At 35.4% G+C, this 22,980-nt stretch overlaps 1 protein-coding gene across 9 annotated transcripts in view; it reads right to left on the bottom strand.

Moving 5' to 3' along the window:
* ST7L (suppression of tumorigenicity 7 like) overlaps window positions 1-22,980 on the bottom strand; it is a 119,806-nt gene that overhangs the window by 61,900 nt on the left and 34,926 nt on the right. For all 9 annotated transcript variants that reach the window (XR_007126750.1, XM_047726680.1, XM_047726685.1 and 6 more), the window contains 2 exons: window positions 7,410-7,560; window positions 2,860-2,952 (listed from right to left, as the gene is read on the bottom strand). Coding sequence is in view for 8 of the 9 variants with exons in the window: in XM_047726680.1 (XP_047582636.1) it covers window positions 2,860-2,952; window positions 7,410-7,560 (244 nt within the window). In the remaining variant the exon portion in view is untranslated. The remainder of the gene's footprint in view (window positions 1-2,859; window positions 2,953-7,409; window positions 7,561-22,980) is intronic.

Below are 22,980 nucleotides of genomic sequence, written 5' to 3'. Positions count from 1 at the left end.
AACAGGAGAGACAGAAAAAGGCAGCCAGAGATAGAGATGTACAGATAACTGACTCCTAGAAATCCTGATAGCCTTCTAGTTTCTGGTTCTAGTGCCTTCTGAGGTCTGACTAGAATTGCTGTCTTTGGATTCTTTGAGATAATCCAGTCTTCTCCTATCAAATTCCTTTGAAGTTTAAAACAGCTATTACCCAAAGAATACCTACAACATTTACTATTTATATAATGTACATGTATTTATATACATATATATCTTATAAATATATCTTAGGCCCACATATTATTTAGAGATATAAAAAATTAAAATGTGTGTATATATAGGTACTAAATAGATTATATAATAAAATATTTAAGAATGCGTTCATACACATGTGCACACACACACACACATATCTGGTATACATGCAACATACTCAAAGCCTGAATTTATTTACTTCCCCGCACTCCTGTTCCCAAACCCGCTCCTCCTGCTGTATAATGGATTTCCCATTCTTCAAGTCAATCAAGTCAGATTTGGGAATCATCCCTGGCCTTAGAGAGATAGGCACTCCCCATTCCAGCTTCCTTATAATCTATTTCATATATGCAGCACTTAACACATGGTTTATCAGTTTTTCTATTAACTCATGAGCAGTTCAGGAGTTTGGAGTAGGATAAGGAGGAAAAGGTACTAAAATTTAATATTTTTGCTGGGTACTAGCAATGTATTTGGCCCATTTATGACATTAAGGAGGGCACTTGATGTAATGAGCAGTGGTATTATATGCAACTGATGAATCACTAAACTCTACCTCTGAAACAACAACAAAAAAAAGAAATTAATAAATTTGACTAATTAAAATATTTACTGAATATCAATTTTCACTGTGAACATTATAGAGATGCATAGAGGGATGATAAAGAGAATCCTGGCCTCCAAGTTTACAATCTAGAAGGGGGAGGTTAAGAAGTACACGAAGTACTTTGAGAGTTCAAAGAAAAACAGATAACTTATCTCAGAGGATGGAAGAAAATAAAAGACCCTGGGAGAAAAATATCAGCATACTCGATTTCCATAATCTCTCCTATATTTTCATCTGTTTGTTTGGACTTTTCAGCTCACTATGTTTGTTGGCTGTAAAACTGCAGCTTTCCTTCTTTGACTTGAGTTCTAATGGCCCCAGAACTGTAAAAACTGTGGCGTGGGTTTATATCACCTAAGGAAATATGGTGCTAGTGTTTATAACCTTCAGCATGCTTACTTATTGGTTAAATCATAAAAAGAAGTTACACATAAATTTACCAGTTCACAGAGAAGAAGCGTGAGTGGATAAGGCAGCTGAGGCAAATAAGTATAGATCATTCTTTTGAGGTCTGGCTTCCTGAAAGCAAGGACTCAATGAGACTCTCAGCGATCATAACCCTATACACATCTGGTTCTGCCCCTAAGTCTGTGACTGCTCTTTTTAGAACTGGAAAGTGTAGTCCCTTCAATTTCATTCTTTGTAAAGATTGTTTTGGCTATTCTGAGTGTTGTACCTTTCCATATAAATTTTGAGGTCAGCTTCTCAGTTTTTGCAAAATCCCTCCTGGGATTTTAGTAGGGATTGTATTGAATCTGTAGATCAATTTGGAGAGAATTGCCATATAAATAATATTGGGTTTTCCAATTAGTAAACATGGAATGTCTCTCCATTTACTTAGATTTTCTTTAATCTCTCCCAGAAAATTACATTGTTTTTAGCATACAAGACACATACTTCTTTTGTTAAGTCATTCCTAAATTGTTTGTTCTTTTTGATGCTACTGTGATTAGAAATGTTTTCTAAAGTTCATTTTTGGACTGATTATTCACTGCCAGTATATAAATATGCAACTAAGTTTTATATGCAGATATTATATCTTACAAACTTGCTGAACTTGTTTATTAGATCTAAAGTATTTTTATGAATTTCTTAGGATTTCCTACAGAGAACATGATGTCATCTGTGAATAAAGACAGGTCTTCTTCCTTTCCAACATGAATTCCTTTTATTTATTTATTTATTTATTTATTTATTTTTTCTGCCTTGATTGCACTGATTAGGATCTCCAGTACAATGCTGAAGAGGAGTGGGGAGAGCAGACATCCCTGCCTTATTCCTAATCTTAGGGAGAAAGCATTCAGTGTTTAAATCATAAAATCACCATTAAGGATGCTGTCAGCAGTGGGGTTTTCGTAGATGCTGTTTGTCAGGTTAAGGAAATTCTCTTTTATTCCTAGTTTGCTCAAAATTTTTACCATGAATGGTTGTTGGATTTTTTTGTCAGCCGCTTTTCCTGCATCTGTTGTCATTTATTCTCTTAACATGATGCACTGCCTTTTGAAATGTTAAAACACTTGCATTTGTGAGGTAAATCCCACTTGCTCTGGAGTATAATCTTCTTTATATGTGGCTGGATTCAGTTTGCTAATATTTCGTTGACCATGTTTGTGTCTATATTCATGAGGGATATCCTTCTATAGTTTTCTTGTAATGTCTTTGGTTTCGGTACCAGGGTAATACTGGTCTCACAAATAAGCTGGGAAGTGTTCTTTCTTCCTGTCTTTTCTGAAAAGAGTTTGTGAAGGATTGGTATTATTACTTCTTCAAATGTTTGTAAGATGACTGCTCTTTTTAATATCTTCAATTTTTGTGTTCTTCATTGCATCTCACATAGCATTTTACCCCAAAAATACATGGGAATGAACTTATGCAACTATATCCAAGAAGTGGCTAAAGTAATATTTTAAACAGTATCCTGAACTTCAACCAAAGGCAGTTTTACTATGAGAAAAATACTACGGAAAAACAATCTCACAAGTACTTTTAAGTTTAGGAAAATTAGAATATTTACTTACTAGGTAAGAGCTCTCTATCAGCAGTCTCTGTGCAGCTGGGATAAGGATAAAATAGATGGCCTTTTTCTAATGGATATGGAATCATTCTAAAAGCTGAGGAAAAAAAAATACACAGGTTGACATTCCATTCAGATTCACTTTCATCCCATACTACAGATTGAAGCTATTTTGGAGACATATCTTTATAAAACTTTCACATAGAATTTATTAATTTTTTAGAGATACTTTTAGATGAAAGAAACAAAGTAAACAAAAGAAGGACTAAGAGGAAAAATAAGATTTATTTAGAGAATAGAATGGTCTGGCTGGAATAAAACTAAAGGGAGTAATGGGTGATAAGGCTGGCTGGATCCTTCTTGCCTCTGTCTCCTGGCTATAAACACAACAGACTTAACTCTGTGGGTATGAATTCCTTTTCTTCCAAGAATCTTCATAAAATTGCCACATGTATAAATGTTGTGACCTTAACTGTTAGCAACCTATAAGAGTTCTCAACGGCTCCTAACTTCATGTGTTAGATGTCACTAAAATTTTCTACAAGCAGAATTTAACTTAGATCAGAGGTCACCAAAGCATCACCCATTGGCCAGACCTGGACCAATATATATATTTATAAATAAAATTTTATTAGAATACAGATGTTAAAACTGCTTGTTCAGGGGTGCCTGGGTGGCTCAGAGGGTTAAGCCTCTGCCTTCAGCTCAGGTCATGATCTTGGAGTCCTGTGATAGAGCCCTGCATTGGGCTCTCTGCTCAGCGGGGAGCCTGCTTCCCCCTCTCTCTCTGCCTACTTGTGATCTCTCTCCCTCTGTCATATAAATAAATAAATAAGACTTTAAAAAAAAAATCCTGCTTGTTCATTTATATATTATGTAATGTTGCTTTCATGCTACAAGAGTTGGGTAGTTATGACCGCAGCTATAGCCACAGAGACTAAATACTTACCATCTGGCTCTTTACAGAATGAGTTTACCCAACCCTGATCTAGATTATCATCAGCTCTTTCAGACTTCTTAAAGAAGGAATCTTTGTTACCTACTCAACTAGCTGAGTATTCATAAAAATTGTGATAAGGTTTCTGTTTTTCCTTTACTGCTTAGCTCTATAAGCTTCTGTCAAAACATGAATTTTGTTCTGCCACAATAAAAAGTAGGAAGTTGTCCAAAGTCACAGAACAAATCAGTGGTAACACTAGGAAATCATTCATAAAGAAGATTATTTATGAAATACAATGTAAGTTCCATATTTACTGAAAACCTCCTATGTGCAAGGCAGAACATCAGGCACTGAAGATATATACAGGATCAATGAGATAGAGGACCTAGCTTTGAAGAGCTTATAGACTACTAGAGAAAAAGCAAAAGGAAGTCTAATTACCCAAAGACATTCCACTCCTCAGTTTTAGCAGTCCCAGGTTCATTAATGTGCATATTGTCTGTGGCAAGCACTGTGCCTGACCCTTAGCAAGCAGTTAATGCAGAAGTTCCCAAATTCTCTTGCTTCAAGGATACACAGTACCCTTCATGTCTCAGTTTATGATGTCCCTAGGCTGAAAGAAATACCTAACAGTTCCCTTTACATAGTGGGTCCAATATACATATATATATTAAAGGAAAAAATATATATATGTGTGTGTATATATATATATATACATATACATATAAATTAAAGAGAAATATATATTTTTACATATATATAAAATAAATCTATAAATATAAATATATAAAATATAAATATATTTATAAAATATAAATTTAAATATATAATATATTTATATGAAATATAAATATATATATATATATAAAATGAAGGGAAAACAATTATTTCATTTTTTTAAAGGATTTTATTTTTTTAAAGTAATCTCTACACTCAGTATGGGGCTTGAACCTACAACCCCAAGATCAAGAGCGGTATGCTCTACCGACTGAACTAGCCAGGTGCCTCTAATGATTTAATTTTTAAACAATTACATTTTCTTACTAATGGCATGTATGGACCTCTTGGGCACCACATAACTTTTAAAACCTTGGAATCAGATTAGGCACTGCCATCCTCATTTCCTGTTCCACATTAATTTTTTTGTGTGGTACTTCTTTTAACCATAGCAATTAAGAAAAACCCAGCTTTGGGGGCACGTGGGTGGCTCAGTGGGTTAAGCCTCTGCCTTCAGCTCAGGTCATGACCTCAGGGTCCTGGGATCGAGTCCCACATCGGGCTCTCTACTCCACAGGGAGCCTGCTTCCTCCTCTCTCTTTCTCTCTGCCTCTCTGCCCACTTGTGATCTCTCTCTGTCAAATAAATAAAAATCTAAAAAAAAAAAGAAAAGAAAAGAAAAACCCAGCTTTGCAAAGCTATGACATCAAAAGAAATAGAGAATGGAGAGCCACCTAATGGTGAAACCTTCAACTATGCAGAGCTAAGAGTTTGAATGATGCTTGACAGATGTTGAGTACTGCTGTTCCCACTGAAAATTTTAAATATCCCATGGCACGCTTGTGAATTTGCTACAATGCCCCAAGGTGCCTCAGTACAAAGTTTGGGAACTGAGGGGGTTAACCAATTCTAGTTAATGAGTATTGAATTTATTTTTGAATTTTTATTGATAGCAGGAGTGTACTTTTTTTTTTAATTTTATTTATTTATTTGACAGACAGAGATCACAAGTAGGCAGAGAAGCAGGCAGAGAGAGAGGGGGAAGCAGGCTCCCTGCTGAGCAGAGAGCCTGATGTGGGGCTCGTTCCCAGGACCCTGAGATCATGACCTGAGCCGAAGGCAGAGGCTTAAACCACTGAGCCACCCAGGTGCCCCAGGAGTGTACTTTTCAAGACAATCATTATAAGAATTCAACTGACAAAATATTTTGATTAAGCCTTTTCATTTTCTAAGTGATTTTAGGAAGTTACAAATAAGGGATCTGGTAGTTAGTTGAAAAACAATCTAGTTTTCCAAAGAAGATATACAAATGGCCAGTTAGGACATAAAAAAATTTCAACAACACTAATTATTAGGAAAATGCACATCAAGCCCACAATGAAATACCACTTCACACCCATTAGTACGGCCATTATTTAAAAAAAACAAACAAAAAAAACCCAAAAAAACAAATGTTGCCAAGGAAACAGAGAAAGAGAAACCTTTGTGCATTGCTGGTGGAATATAAAATGGTATAGCTGCCACAGAAAATAGTAAGACAGTTCCTCAGAAAATTAAACACAGAATTATAATTATATAAGCTACTGGTTCCATTTCTAGGTATATACCCCAAAGAACTGAAAGCAGGAACTTGAACAAATACTTGTAATACCCATATTCATATCAGCATTATTCATAATAACCAAAAGTTGGTAACAACCCAAATGTCCACTGACAGATGGATGGATAAACAAAGTATGTATATACATACAGTGGAATATCATTCAGCCCTAAACAGGAATGATTTTCTGACACGTGCTGCAACATTATGCTAGTGAAGTAAGCCTGATTTAATATGACAAACACTCATTATAGGATTCCACTATAAAATATACCCAGACTAGTCAAAGTCAGAAACAGAAAGCAGAATGGTTACTAGGAGCTGGAAAGGAGGGAAAAAATGGGGAGTTACTATCTAACAGGTACAGAATTTTCAGACTGGGATGATGAAAAAGATCTAGGGATAGATGATGGTGATGGTTGCACAACAAGGTGAATATACACAATGCCACTGAACTGTACATTTTCAAACTGTTAAAATGGGGGTGCCTGGCCGACCCAGTCGGCAGAGTATGCAATTTGATCTCAGGGTTGTGAGTTTGAGCCCCATGTTGGGTGTGGAGATTACTTAAAAATAAAATCTTTAGGGCGCCTGGGTGGCTCAGTGGGTTAAGCCGCTGCCTTCGGCTCAGGTCATGATCTCAGGGTCCTGGGATCGAGTCCCGCATCGGGCTCTCTGCTCAGCGGGGAGCCTGCTTCCCCCCCCCTCTCTCTCTGCCTGCCTCTCCGTCTACTTGTGATCTCTCTCTGTCAAATAAATAAATAAAATCTTTAAAAAAAAATTTTATAAAAAAAAATCTTTAAAAAATAATAAAAATAATAAAATGGTTAAAATAGTAACTTTTATGTTATGTGTATTTTACCACAATAAAAAAACAGATTTTTAAAAAAGAACAAGAGTTGATACTAGTTGTGAAGAAAATAGTTTCAAGATGTAAAATCAGAAAATAAAACAAAAGTCCAATTTAAAAAATATTACAATAACTCAACCATATTAAAAAGCCTATAAATCAAGGAATGTAAGTTTTCATTTTTTCCCTTACAAATATGTAATTTAAATGAACATACGGCAGATACTGTAACAGTTTCTCATTTTGCTCTTCCTAAATGTGGCATCAACGTAAGTACATTAAGTATTTCTCCTACCAATAAATCAAACAAACACCTCTGGGTTCACTTAGAAAGCAATCTGAAAAACAATACGTAGGGAAACTCAGACAATCTCATTTAAAAAGGCTGCTTGGGAATGCAATGAATAGTCTGAGAGATTAGTAGTACATTTGGAAAAGAATACTTACTGCCTTCCCACGTACACTGTAGGAGATTAAGAGCACCTTCTATTCTCTTCCAGTGCTGAAGATGGAAGAAAGCATAGGCGATTGCTTCACTATCACCCCGTTTCAGAATGTGTTCTGGAGGTAAAATTAGACTTTTCATCTCTAGTAAATACTAGAAAGATAACACACACAAAGACATACCACAGAAAAATGAAAAATTAAATAATGTTCAGTTCAAATACCCACAAAAATGTAGATTCAAATTTTATAATGTCAATTTGCTTTAAAAAAAAAACATTAAGCTTGTTGAGATGACAAGAGGGTCACATGATAACATGTATATAAAATGCTTCTATATGCCAATTCCAAAGATTAGAATATTCCTAAAGTCAAAAATAAGGGATAAATGGCTTATTTATGATCTTGGTAAATATGTAATGGAAACTCATGCTGAGGAAATAATGTGAGAATAAATATCCATTTTTCCAAAAGAGAATTAAGTATAAAAATCATAAAATACAATTTTGGAACAATATTTTGTGGTGACATTCAATTCTTTTTTCTCTTGTTCTCATTTTATAAATGGAGGAACTTAATTGTGAATACATTCAATTAAATTAATATCTACTGAGAGCAAAGCACTATGTTTGTTAGGAAACACTAGATTCTCTGGAGCGTCCTAATATAATGAGAAAGACAGATTTCTTAAGTTAATAATTATAACAAGACTCTGCTGAGTGTTTTACTAGAGGTATAAACAGTGTATGTAAGAATTTGGATAGAAGATACTATTTTTTTAGTTTTTTAATAATAGCTTTATTGAGATATAATTCATATTTTACAATTCACCCAATTAAGTGTACAACTCAAAAAAAGTGTACAACTTAATGGTTTTTAAATATATTCACAGATATGTACAACCATTATCACAGTCAATTTTAGAACATTTTCATCACCACAAAAAGAATCCCACCCTCCTTCTTTATTACCCTCTAATCCCCATTCCCCCTAAGGAACCACTAATCCACTTTGCATCTCTATAAATTTGCCTGTTCTGGCTATTTCATACAAAGAGAATCACATAATATATAGTCTATTTTAACCAGTTTCCTCCGCTCTGCATAATGTTTTCAAGGTACATCCATGTTATATACCAGTACACCTCATTCCTTTTTGTGGCTGAATAATATTCCATTATATGAATATACCACATTTATTTATCCATTCATTATTTGATGAACATTTGGTTGTTTTCATCTTTTGTTGAAAGAAACATCTTTCATGTTTTTATGTGAACATCTGTTTTCATTTCTCTTGGTATATACCTTGTAATGGAAGTGCTGGGTCATATGGTAACTACACATTTAGAAGGTATTAATTATGATTTAGGAGTTAAGAATAAACCACTTGATGGAATTTGGGATTCGAATTGATATAAAATGATGTGTAAAACGTAGGTGAACAGATCAGGCGGCAGGTTGGGGAGACACAGCAGGCTGGAGTACAGGCCAACTTAAACAAGTTAAGAAAGCTTAGAGCAAGATACATTTAAGAAATTAGTGAGTGTTGGGGCACCTGGGTGGCTCAGTGGGTTAAGCCTCTGCCTTCGGCTCAGGTCATGATCTCAGGGTCCTGAGATCAAGTCCCGCATTGGGCTCTCTGCTCAGCAGGGAGCCTGCTTCCCCCTCTCTCTGTGCCTGCTTCTCTGCCTACTTGTGATCTCTCTCTCTCTCTCTCTCTCTCTCTGTGTCAAATAAATAAATAATCTTAAAAAAAAAAAAAGGAAATTAGTGAGTGTGCCTGTTAAAGAAGTTATAGCCTATCAGTTCTTATTCACATATGAAATTAAATTATATCTTAAATTCTTAAAGAAAATACTTATCTTAATATTATAATCCACAACAAAAGCAGTCTAATTAAATGTCCTAATTACATGAAGAAAGATGCAAAATTAACCACTTGTACATCATCTTTACTATTAAAGTGGTCAACTTAAAACTTTTCAAAAAACGTTTAGTTAGCTAAATACTTCCTCCAAAGACTAAGACAGACTGGTCTTTCCCTACTAGACTGGTCTGAAACAACCTCTTGGATTCTTCATAATTTGATACCAAATTATGTGTCATAAGGTCCAAGCCACATTAACTTCTGTTATAAAAGGTAGAAAGAGAAACACTCCTAAGAAGTGTTGTAAATTATATATTCTCAAACTTTAAATTCTAAGTTCCTCAGGTTACACAAACTAAGGGATAAACGACATAAATTTGAGCTGAAATTTGTGGCACTTTGTAAAACTGCTATAAGCAGGAAGAAACAAAAAGGTGTAGTGGTTTCAAAATTGAACTTTAGTTTATTAGTCAATATGTAGGTACGCATTGTATTAATATAGCTAAAATAATTTTTTCTTTTTTATGAAATGTGCCTTTCCAGCACTCACTGAGTTTAACGCTCATCTTTAATTACGCTTACTCCTATACCTCAATAAAGCTGGTGGGGGGGAAGCATAGTTAATCTTGATGTCTCTGGCTCTCTCCTCAAAGTGTAAGAATGCAGTCTACTCATCAATTTATTTTAGCAGATGTCACAAGCTATGAGATTATTTACTAATCCAGTTTGGGGACTTAACATTTCCCATTCAGTTTCTTAAAGGAATGCAGCAGAGGTTGTGTCCTGGTCAAGCAAAGCCCATTTGCTGCCTGGCTGGGTTCTCTCCCCTTAGTGCCTTGGGCCTACGTTTGGGAGGGTAATATTCTTTCTAATCCTCTCTAATCCTTGCCCATTTTTTTAAAACACAGTAAAAGATCACTCGCACCAGGCAACTGTGGGAAAATGGACTCAAACAGCTGACCTCTGACATGACTCCTTATGTTCTTAGCAAGTGCACTAAGAGCTTCTTCAGTAGGAAGCAAAAAAAAAAAAAAAGAAAGAAAGAAAGAAAAAAGCAGCAATCGCAATGGATTCTCCATCATAAAAAAAGTATCTCATTTTCAGAAGAAAACTGTTTAAATACATAAACCAAGTCCTTTCTATTAAAATTCTGCTTCATTCTACAGGTAGAGGAGACAAAATATCCCAAACGATTTTCAGTGAGTTTTAGAATCCTGAAACTTTAAACCAAACCTACCTTGGTAGCAAATGGTAAGCCAAAGATATTCAGTTAACAATTATTCAGTCAAACTTAGAGAAAATATCAACTAAGTATGTCAAGAAAATCCTCTTTGTACAGCAACTATAAATCTGTATTTTCACTGTTTAATGATCTGAGTGACAATTCAGATCATAGTCAAACACATATGGCATCTTTATTAGGAACTGACTTCATGGGTTTATATTTTAAAATGTTTGCCCTTTAATCACTAAAAAAAAAATCTTTCTTATGCTATCTTATTTTTTCATCATGTCTCACCTATAAGCAAATGTCCTTTCCAATCTGACTTTACAACAAAATAAATCTTATGTTTCAGTTCCTAATAAAACACTGAAATAAAGTTTCATCCTCAAAGTTAAGGGAAATTTTTCAATTTAGAAAAAATATCTTTAAAATAGGTAATTATAGACTATAACTTATTTTATCTCCTTCACAAACTGCTACTCAGGAATTTCTTCTACTCAGCATAAGCTGTAAGTTACTACACAAGAGAAACTACATCCTTCATATTCTACTACAGCACCTGGCACACTACACTCACACAGTAGGCACTTAAACACTTCCTAACTGACCAGATCTCATATGTATAGAGCTAAAACATCTTCAGACTCATGATTATATTTCAGTTTTTACTTAAGGATATTTTTTAACTCTCTGGGCAAACTAAAAACAAAACAAAACAAACTTCTGCTATCTAGACTTTATTTTTTTGTGAATAAGAATACGAAAGGTTGAAAACTAAAGAGTGGTTGGTTTGATTTTTTTTTTTCTGCTTCTGAAAGTATATGCTTAGTGTACAAAAATTTAAACAGTGCAGAATTATACAGTAGAAATACTATATTAAAAGATTGGAGAATAAGGGCACCTACGTGGGTCAGTCAGTTGAGCATCTGACTCTTGGTTTCAGCTCTGGTCATGATCTCAGGGTTGCAAGACTGAGCCCCACATTGGGCTCGACACTCAGCTTGGAGCCTGCTTTAGGGTCTATCGCTCCCTCTGCCCCTACCCCTGCTCTCATGCTCTCGTGCTCTCGCTCTCTCTCTAAAATAAAATAAATAAATGTTTTAATAAAAAGTTTGGAGAATAAAAAAATAAAGAAAAAAGGATAATCTAACTTATATTTGTCTTGATTTCTTTACACCTAACATCCTTAAAAACGGGATCAAACTTTTATGTAACTCACTTTTTATTTCACAACATATCTTGTACATCTCTTCTTATTTATATGGAGACCTAGCTCATTATTTTTAATTGTTACATAGTATTCCATTAAAAGCTGAGTTATTTTATAAGAAATAAGGCCATGCCGAAATTGTACTATCATTCTTAAAAGGCCAAAAATAATAACATTAAGAAAAACTCATAAAAATCTTAAGCAAAATGGCTTCAAAATTCCAAAAAGTGATGGGATCTAAAATTTTACTTTGTTTACTTAGACAGGTCTTTATAGCAAAATAAGTCTAAAATACAGACATGTCTGTTTACCAACATTTACTAAATGCCTGTTCTGTGCAAGCAGAGTTGCAGACACAAAATGATATGTAAAACAAGAGTTCTGCTTTTTTAGGGAACTAGGGAAGAGACATATAAACAGACCAAAAACCAAACCAAACCCAAGATATGATTAAGGCATTGGAGGAATGGAGAAGAGAGCCATTATCTCTGCTTTGGGAAAAATGGTAAAGACATAAAGACACCTCAGCAGAACAGGCAACAGATGAGCAGGATCCTGAAGAATGAGTAGAAACCTGCCATGTAGAGAAAAGAGTAGGCATATGTGCAAAGGTAGGGAGACATGATGAGGCATGACCAATCCAGGGAATAATGAGGTAAGGAACAAAGCAGAAGTGGCAAGGAGTAAGGTTGGAGACAGATGCCAGGCCCAGACTCTGAAGAGTTTCTATATATGCAATACTAAGGGGTTGGTCCGGATTGGATAGGTGATAGGGAACAAGAAGAGCTCTTTAAGCCGAGCAACTTTGCTATTTAGGTAGACAACTCTGTTAATGGCCAGTGTGGAGATGGGATTAGGCAGGGAGACTACTGAGAAAGATGTTTTAATCCTCACTGGCCATTAACAAGCAAAAGATGGAAAGTATTTGAGATTATTTCCACATCTTTACCTATATGTTTAGAAATGCATAGAAAGTGTCTGGCAATAATACAAACCAAACAGACACAGTAGTTGCGTGAGAGAAGTAGAATTGGAAGAGAAAGAATTGGATTTTTTATTTTATAAACTTCTGAAGGTTTTGATTTCTTTTTTAAGAAGCATTCATTACTTTTACAATGATAATGAGAATTTTTTTTTTTAAGACTTTATTTATTTGTCAGAGAGAGAGGGAGAGAGAGCGAGCACAGGCAGACAGAATGGCAGGCAGAGGCAGAGGGAGAAGCAGGCTCCCCGCCAAGCAAGGAGCCCGATGTGGGACTCAATCCCAGGACGCTGGGATCATGACCTGAGCCAAAGGCAGCTGCTCAACCAACTGAGCCACCCAGGCGTCCCAGATAATGAGAATTTTTTAAAGAGCAGGTGGTGAGGGCATACACTGGGTCAGTGACAGAGGGGAGGCAGTAGATGGCTAGATCCGAAAGACAATTCAAAGGTTATGAGCTGGCAGTCTGGGAAGGGCAGAAGTAAAGATTAATGATGAGAAGATGTTAACAAAGTCATAAATCAAAATACAGAAATAAGGAAGGACAGGTAAATTGGGGAAGAAACTTAAAATTTTTTTTAAATTTAAAAAATTCAGTTTGAGGGGCACCTGGGTGGCTCAGTTGATTAAGCATCTGACTTTTTTTTTTTTGACGGAGAGAGAGATCACAAGTAGGCAGAGAGAGAGGAAGGGAAGCAGGCTCCCTGCTGAGCAGACAGCCCGATGTGGGGCTCGATCCCAGGACTCCGGGATCATGACCTGAGTTGAAGGCAGAGGCTTTAACCCACTGAGCCACCCAGGGGCCCAGCATCTGACTCTTGATCCTGGCTCAGGTCATGATCTCAGGGTCATGAGACTGAGCCCCCTAATGGGCTCTGTGCTCAATAGGGGATCTGCTTGTCCCTCTCCCTCTGCTCCTTTGCCTGCTTGTCTCTCTAAATAAATAAATAAATAAAATATTTTAAAAATAATCAGTTTGAGGGGCACTTGGGTGGCTCAGTTGTTGGGCATCTGCTTTCAGCTCAGGTCATGATCTCAGGGTCCAGGGATCGAGCCCTGCTTCAGGCTCCCTGCCCAGCGGGAAGCCTGCTTCTCCCTCTCCCACTCTCCCTGTTGGTGTTCCCTCTCTTGCTGTATCTCTCTCTGTCAAATAAATAAAAATTACTTACTTGCTTAATTAATTAAAAATTTCAGTTTGAGACACATTGAAGTGGCTGAGGTACCTAACAGATATCCAGGTAAAATTCCCACAAATAGATAAAAATACAAGTCTATAGACAAGGGAGGAAGCCAGAGTTAAAACATACAGGTTTGGAAATTATCAGCAAATAAAATATAGTTGAAGCTATAAACCAAGGCTGGTACCTAGTATATGCTTGTAGGACCTTCCTTCCGTATTACCTCCAAATCACTCTACTGTTATATCTGGAACAGAACTGAAATTGTTGGAACAATTTGTATCCAACTATGGACAACATACTTAAATGACTACTCAAGTCTTTTCCCTAAAAATTTAAAAAAAAAAATTGAAGCTATTTTAGAAGTTATAGTTTAAAAAAGACAAATAATGTATGGTCTGAGGTCTTTTTTACTCTAAAGCCATACCTACGCTTACACTCAGATTCACTTTAATTTTGAATTGCTTTGATCTTCATAATTTATCTTTAGATTGCTTGTTTCTATTACTTTGTAAATCTTACAACAGCTTTTGACCAAAAGCAATATAATTCTGACCTGAAGTAATGATAATACTTTATAATCTTCCTCTTAAAAGGAGAAGTTAAAGAAAAAGCTCTCTGAAGGCATCTGAAATTAAGGTACTTTGCTCTTGATCAGTCATGCACATCAACAACCAATTTATCTCTGCAATTAGTTTTCTCAGTGCACATTCTATGAGATTGGACAGGCAGGCTGAATGCAAAGAGTCCACATGGATGTGTATTAAGGGGGGAGACTAAAGACTGTTCCCAGAAAGTAAACAGAATTGCCATATGAAAAAATTGAAAGAGAACATAATACTCATGGCAGCCTCAGGAGCAAAGTGAAAGTGATCTTATATTGAAAAGAAAAGGAAGGGAGACTAGAGAGGGCATCTGCCACAGGAAAACTCCTTTCCACACCATCCTACAGAGCAGTACCTCAAGAGATAAGCATTTTATATATCCATTCTTCCACCTAGGCCACAGGGTAATACAACAGAAAGGCAAAGTGCCTCTCTACCCTAAGTTTGGGTCAGAGACTTCAACACCACTTCCCATTTCTCCTTTGATTCCTGCCATGCCACTAAGTCTCAATCAAGTGCGTGTTTCCCTCTTTTATCCTTCATATATGCTACTATAATATAGGTAGTTTGGCCAATTAAATGTAAGCTTGATGCTAACGAGCTGGTATCTTCTGTTAGTGGATGGGACTCAGAACATCCTACATGCTTCAATTCCTTGATCAATCAGAATGGATTTTTCCCTTTCTGTATCAATTTATTTTTAAAATCCCCCTTATACTTTAAAGAAACCTCCAGGCATGGTCTGGTTTCTTGGCAACACAAAACAGCTTTTTTTTGGGGGGGGGGGCGTGTAAAATAAATAATAATTTTTAAAAGCTACAGATACCATATTCTCAAATTGTTATTTTGTTTTTAAATGTTCTACTTTATTCCCTCAAGAGCTTCTCTTGCCAGACTCAAATAAGTTGTCTTCAGGATATTAACTAATTCAAATTAATTTGAATTTAGTTGAATTCAGTTGAAATTAGTTATGTAAAGAATAATCCTGACTCTTCAGCATTCACATCTAAGCAAGGTTCATGATCTATCCTCATGTTTACATTTCAGGGGTGAAGTTATATTATAGTGGTATTTTCAACTACAGAGATTCACAATGGTTTTGGACCATATTAATCAAGAGTATAAATAGCTTAGAATAAATAGCTTAGAATAATGTTAAAGAATACCTTCTATGATAAAAAGACAAATTTAAAAGTGTTCAAAGAATTTGAATAAGCATTTATCAAAATAAATTATACAAATGGCCAAAAGCACATTAAAAGATAGATGTTTGACATCATTAGTCATTAAGGAAATGCAAACCAAAATCACAAGACACTGTTCACAACTACTAGAATAACTATAATGAAAAGACAAACAGTAACAAGTGTTGTCATGGGTGTACAGAAGGTGAAACCCTCACACATAACAGCACAGCCATTTTGGAAAACAGTTTGGAAGTCTCTCAAAAAGTTAAACATTGGCGGGGGATAGGGGCGCCTGGGTGACTGAGTGGGTTAAGCCTCTGCCTTCGGCTTAGGTCATGGTCTCAGAGTCCTGGGATCAAGCCCTGAATCAGGCTCTCTGCTCAGCAGGGAGCGTGCTTCCCCCCCTCTCTCTGCCTGCCTCTGTCTACTTGTGATCTCTGTCAAATAAATAAAATCTTTTTTAAAAAGTTAAACATGGAATTACCATATGATCCAACAATTCTGCTCCTAGGTTTATAGCCAAGAAGTGAAACTGCGTGTTCACACAAAAATGTGCACATGAATATTCATTGCAACATTATTCAAAATAGCCAAAGAGTGAGTGGGACCAACCTGAATGGCCATCAACTGATGAATAAACAAAAGGTAGTATATCCATACAATGGAATATTACTCAGCCATAAAAAGGAATGAAGTATTGATAACGCCACATTATCCTAACTGAAACAAGTCAGACAGAAAAGGCCACATATTCTATGATTCCAAATCCACAGAGACAGAAAGTAGATTAGTGGATGCCAGAGATTAGGGAAGAAAAGAATGGGGAGTGACTATTAATAGGTACAGGGTTTCAGTCTGGGACAATGAAAATGTTCTAGTATTAGGTAGTGATGACTGTGGAGACTTATGAATATACTAAAAACCATGGAATTGTGTACTTTATTTTTTTTAAACATTTTATTTATTTATTTGACAGACAGAGATCACAAGTAGGCAGAGAGGCAGGCAGAGAGAGAGGAGGAAGCAGGCTCCCTGCTGAGCAGAGAGCCCAATATGGGACTCGATCCCAGGACCCTGGGATCATGACCTGAGCCGAAGGCAGAGGCTTTAACCCACTGAGCCACCCAGGCACCCCGGAATTGTGTACTTTTTAAAAGGGTGAATTTTATGGCATGTGAATTATCTCAAATAATAAAAAAAGAAAACTTCAGGCACCCGGGTGATCCAGTTGGTTGGGCAACTGCCTTCGGCTCAGGTCATGATCCTGGAGTCCTGGGATCGAGTCCCGCCTCAGGCTCCCTGGTCCATGGGGAGTGTGCTTCTCCCTCTGACTTTCTCCCCTCTCATGCTCTCTCTCTCACTCTCTTTCTCTCAAATACATAAATAAAATCTTAAAAAAAAAAGATAAGTTCTATAAAACTTTTGATGGTTGGATAATAAAGGATATGAAACACTAGAATGACTGAAACAGGGTGCTATGAATACTTAGAAGGTATGAAACATATTCTACTCTTATAAAAGAACCTGTTTCTATAGTGGCTGAAAGATGCACAATCTTTTTCTTGTCTGGTGACTAAAAAAATTTTGAACCAAAGCCATAGCTAGGTAATGAAGAACAAGTCAAAACTCATGAAAACATGCTGTTCTAATTTTTTGCTATTACTATCGTAGTTACTGTACACTGAAACTCATTCAGTAGATTAAAAAAATCTGTACAATCAATATTAATGAAATATCTAAAGCAAATTCATAGCCTGAAGAGATTTATGTGATCTTTCTCTATTGTGCTTCTAATAGTTTCCAGCTTTAACAAATTGCACTGCTTTAGACCTGCAGTCATTTCTGTTGTAGTTATGTGGAAAGTTGCCAAAAAATATTTCCTGCTAAAACAGCTTTATCCTTTGTCATTTTACTGGTAAGAATCATACAACATTTGACAAATTTGCATAATAAATTTGTAAGAATAAATGGTTAAATTTATGTATGTATGTATGTATGTATGTATGTATGTATGTATGCAGGTATGTATGCAAAGGCCACTGTCCGTTAGGTTAAATAAGTTATCACAACCCACAGTTGAAGTTTGAGGAAGAAAACTCCTAAAGCCCTTCATGTTTGCTTGGCTCCAGCTGAAAGGCAGGGACAGAGAACATCACTGGTGGAGAGGGATCTGAATCAGTACATATTTTATCACTTGTAAAACCCTAGCAAAAATAGTCTTACAAACCAGAGTTCTCCCAGTTCATGTAACACCAATGTTACTTAGGTGGGATATTATCCAAGTTATTGGAGCTTAAAATTTCTCCAAAATACCTTACTAGTTATCCTGTTTGAAAATGCCCAGCCTAAAGTGTGTATCCACAAACTATACTGCAAGGCTTATAGCACCATTCTACTTAGCTGGATATTTTGATAGAGTTGAACTGTCAACTGGCTTTGATGTTCAGTTGGAGGGAAAATACTTAAATTTCTACCTACAAATAGAAATGATGTAAAAATGTTAAAGTATATGCATATTATATGCTAGTTAAGTATGTACTTATATTAAATTATATATTATAGTTTTACTGAGATACGTATTTCATATCACAAAATTCACCATTGTTTAAGTATTTGGTTCAATGATTTTTAGTGAATCTATACAGTTATGTAACCATCACCACAAAAAGTTCCCACTTGTCAGTCTGCAGTCAGTCCATACTCCCACCCCCAGCTCCAGGGAACCACTGATCTGCTTTTTACATCTATTAGTTATCCCTGCTCAAGAAATTTCATATTAATGAAATCATATAATATGTTATCTTTTGTGTTTGGTTTCTTTCACTGGGCATAAAGTATCTGAGGTCCATCTATGTTGTTACAAGTACTTATAGTTTGTTCCTTTTTAGTTCACTCACCTGTTTCCAAGTTTTTGGCTATTGTGAATAATACTATTATAAACACTTGCATACAAATCTTCGTATGGACATATGTTTTTATTGCTCTTGGGTAGGTATCTAGGACTGAAATTGATGGGTCATATGGCAAGCATATGTTTAACTGCAAAATTGTTTCCAAAGTAGCTATACTATTTTATATGCCCAGCAGCAATATATGCAGTTTCTCCACATTCTTGCCAACACTTGATTTTGTCAGTCTTTGTGAGTATAGACATTTGAGTGGCATAAAGCAGTATCATATTGTGCTTTTAATTTGTATTTCCCCAATGACCAATGATGTTATCTTCTCATGCGTTTATTACCTATTCATATATACTCTTTGGTGAAGTGACTATTCAATCCTTTACTAATTACTTTTTAATTAATTTATTTGTCCTCTTATTATTGAGTTGAAAGAGTTCTTTGTAAGTTCTGGATATGAAATTTAACAGTATATGACTTCCAAATATTTTTCCCTAGACTTTGGTTTTCCATTTTCTTAATGATGTCTTTTAAGGAGCAAATGCTTTAAGGAGTCCAATTCATCCATTTTTTTAATGGATCATGCTTTTGAAGAAATCTTTGCCTAACCTGAGGACACAAAGATTTTCTTCTGTTTCCTTCTCTCAGTTGTACAATTTTACCTCTTACATTTACATCTATGTTCCATAGTGAGTTCATTTTTGTAAATGGTGTGAAGGAAGGGTCTCAATTCTTTTTTCTTTTTTTTTTTTCCTTCTTCTCCAAATAGATACCTGATTGTTCCAGCACCATTTTTTCCCAGCCCCATAAAAAAGACTATACTTTCCCATTGAATTGCCTTGGAACTCTTGTTGAAAATCAACTGATTATCACTAGGTGAGTTTATATCAGGATTCTTTATTGTCTTCTATTGATCTATATTTTTAATATATATTATTGATATTATTTTAAATTCTATAGTTTAAAAAGGCATTGAAATTGGGAAAGCTAGGTAACTTCTAATTTTGTTCTTCTTTCTCAAAATTGTTTTGGCTATTCTATGTCCTCTGCATTTTCGTTTCAATTTTAGGATGAGCTTATAATTTCTAAAAACAAGCCTAATAGGATTTTAATAGGAATTAGATTGAATCTCAGATCAGTTTGGGGACAACTGTGGTCTTAACAATACTGAGTCTTCTAATCCACATACATGATACATATGTCTCCATTTATTTGGGTCTTCTTTAACTTCTCGTGTGTTTTAAATTTTTAAAAAATCCCTAAAAGCATTATAGATTATCTAGAGTAGATTCAATCTGGAGATTTATATATTTTATCTATCCAACAATTTATTTTAAATTAAATTAAATGTCTGGAATTTCTACCACCCTCCCTTCACCCAAGTGCCTCCAGCAGTAGTTTTGAAGACCAATGCACAATGCACCTTATCAGAATTGTTACTGCTGGGGTGCCTGGGTGGCTCAATGGTTAAGTGACTGTCTTTGGCTCAGGTCATGATCCCGGGGTCCTGGGATCGAGCCCCATATTGGGCTTCCTGCTCAACAGGGACCCTGCTTCTCCCTCTCCCACTGCTGCTCCCCCGCTTGTTCTCTTTCTCTCTGTCAAATAAATAAACAAAATCTTAAAAAAAAAAAAGAATTGTTACCGCTTAGAATATATTTTGCATGAAAGCATTTTTGAAGCAGAAAACAAGTCCACAACTATAGGGTGCAGATTTTGTTATTTTCAGTGGAAATTAAATAAAAATTTTAGACACCGTAGTAATGTATTTAATTTGAATAGTTCCAATTAATAACTGCCACTTATCCTCTCACAGGGAATAGATTTCTATTCCATCCTGAATAATAATAATAAAAATCACTTCTGAAATGTTTACTGTGTGTCAGGCATTCTTCTAAGCACTTTAAAGATACAAACGCATTTAATCTTAATAATAACTCTAAGGGATAAGGGATATTAGCCCCATTTTACACATGAGGTCACTCAAGTCCAGAGAACTTGTCTAAGGTCATACAGCTGGGAAGTAGTGGAGCCAGAATTCAAACCTAGGCAGTGTGGCCACAGAATCCTTTCTCTTAACCACTCTGCAGCAAGAGAGAGCAGAGCATTTCATATAGAAGTATTTCCAAACCTCTGCTTCCAGTAACTGAAGACTGGACAATTCAGATCAACCCTCTCAGACAACAAAATATTTTTAAAAACATAATAAAATACATCAGAGAATCAACAAACACTCCAAAGAAGGCAGCAATAAGAGAAGTAAGCCACATTTGGGGCTTCTTATACCATAGAGACATTTGCCAATTCTGGACAAGATGGCTAAGAAGCTGTTCAACCTTTTTGCCAGTTTTATAAGACTAAAGGAACAAAAGTCAGGAGTTCACAGTGTGTTAAGCGCGAGAGCCTTGGTAAAATCCTCAGGATTGAGTTGAGACCCAAAATGGCTGCATCCTAGGCATAAGCGTAAGCCAGAAATAAAAACCAAACTTTCACAGATTTTAGCCCAATTTCTAGTCATCTGGGGAGATCAGAAAAGATCAATCCCTCAAATTGAATTAAGGTGATTCTGTGTTGCTGGTTGCTTCTTCTAGGCATCTAAGAGCAAAGAAAATCCTCTCCAAAAGAAGATACTATTATCTGAGGTTCCAAGTTATTTCTACAATTTTTTCCAAGAAAATAGCGGGTACGTAGTCAAAGAAAATCAGGCATAAGAGAAAGAAGAGAAGACAAGAAGAAAAAATGTAGCAGAAAAAAACACATTAAGAAAACAGACACAGAAGTTCCAGATATGTGGATTATCAGAGAAAGACTTTAAGATAATTACTTTAAACTAGTTTCAAAGACATAAAAGAGTGTACTTTAAATTTTGGCAGAGAATTATAAACTATAAATAACTCAGGAGATGTGAAAAATAAACAAAAATTCAAGAATTGAAAAATGGTTCAAAGGAGTGAAATCACACAGAGTATGTTCTCTGGCCATAATGCAATTATGCAGAAATCACTGATAAAAAGATAATCTCTGCATGCTTGGAAATTAAGAAATAGCTAAATGGAATAAATGTATCTCTAAATCAAAGAGGAAATCAAGATGGAAACTAGAAAATATGTTGAATTAGAAAATATGTTGAATTAAATTAAACAAGAAATATTGCTATCCAATGCAATTAACACTGTAGAGGTTTACAGAAGAAAGGCAGAAAAATAATGTGTTAATTTAAGTACCTATACAAAAAGATACAGGAAATAAAAAAATAATAAAATAGAGCCAAAGAAAGTTGAAGAAAGGCCATAAAGAGCAGAAATGAATGAACCAGGAAACAAATAGTAGAGTGGATTGACAAAGCCAGAGCTGGGTTCTTTGCAAAGACTAATAAAACTGCTAGATTTTTGGGGAATCTGGTAAGGAAAATTAAAAAGATAACTAGTGTTAGGATCTAAACAGTGGATATCACAACTGATCCTGCAAACATTAATAAGATAAGGATTTTATGAATTCTTTGTGCCAATAAATTTCAAAATTTTGATGAAATAAATTCCTAGAAAATGTAACTTTACAAAAACCAACACAAGAAATTTGAAGAGTTATAGAATGGCTAAAGAAACTAAACTTGTAATTAACCTATTAAACTAATGAAATAAAATTTGTAGTGAAAATACTTTTCACAAAGAAAACAGAATCAGGGGTGCCTGGCTAGCTCAGTGGGTAGAGCATGTGACTCTTGATCTTAGGGTTCTAAGTTTGAGCCCACACTGGGTATAGAGATTACTTAAAAAAACAAAAATTCGATAAAGAAAGAAGAGAAAACTGCAGAATCAGATAACTTTATCAGCAAATTCTACTGGTCATTCAAGGCAGAAATAATTCTAATTTTACACAAATTATTCCAGAGAATTTAAAAAGGGAAAGCCACTCCTTATCTTATAAAGCCAACAATGAAAAGTATAGACCAAAAATATAGGAAAAAAAGAAAATGAACATAGTTAATGTCAGAATAGTGATTACCGTTAGGCAGGAGGAAAAAGGTGTAACTGGGAAATGGCAGGCAGATGGGCTTCTGGGGACTGACAGTGTTGCTTCTTGACCTCAGTGGTAGTTTCCACTCATTTGCTTTATAATAAATCACTAAGATGCTTTTTATACTTTGCTATACATGTAACACAATTCATAATAAAATTATTTAAATTTATGGGACTGGTGTCACTTAGTAAGAGAATGGTATGAATATTTGTTGACTGTCATCCGTAGACTGCAGTAATTTTCTTGATTCTATCTATACTGTTAGAGTACTAACAGACTTACAACTTCTACTTCTTCAAGATTATCTTTTAGAGATTAATCTCTTTCATGTTTACTTGCTTCCAAATTCCATTAACACACATTACACTGGAATCAATAGTTATATTACATTTAGTAAT

The sequence above is a fragment of the Lutra lutra genome, chromosome 4, assembly GCF_902655055.1.
Source record: "Lutra lutra chromosome 4, mLutLut1.2, whole genome shotgun sequence".
Lineage (NCBI taxonomy): Eukaryota > Metazoa > Chordata > Mammalia > Carnivora > Mustelidae > Lutra > Lutra lutra.
The sequence above is the reverse complement of the archived record's forward strand: the minus strand, read 5'-3'. Positions and strand labels throughout refer to the sequence as shown.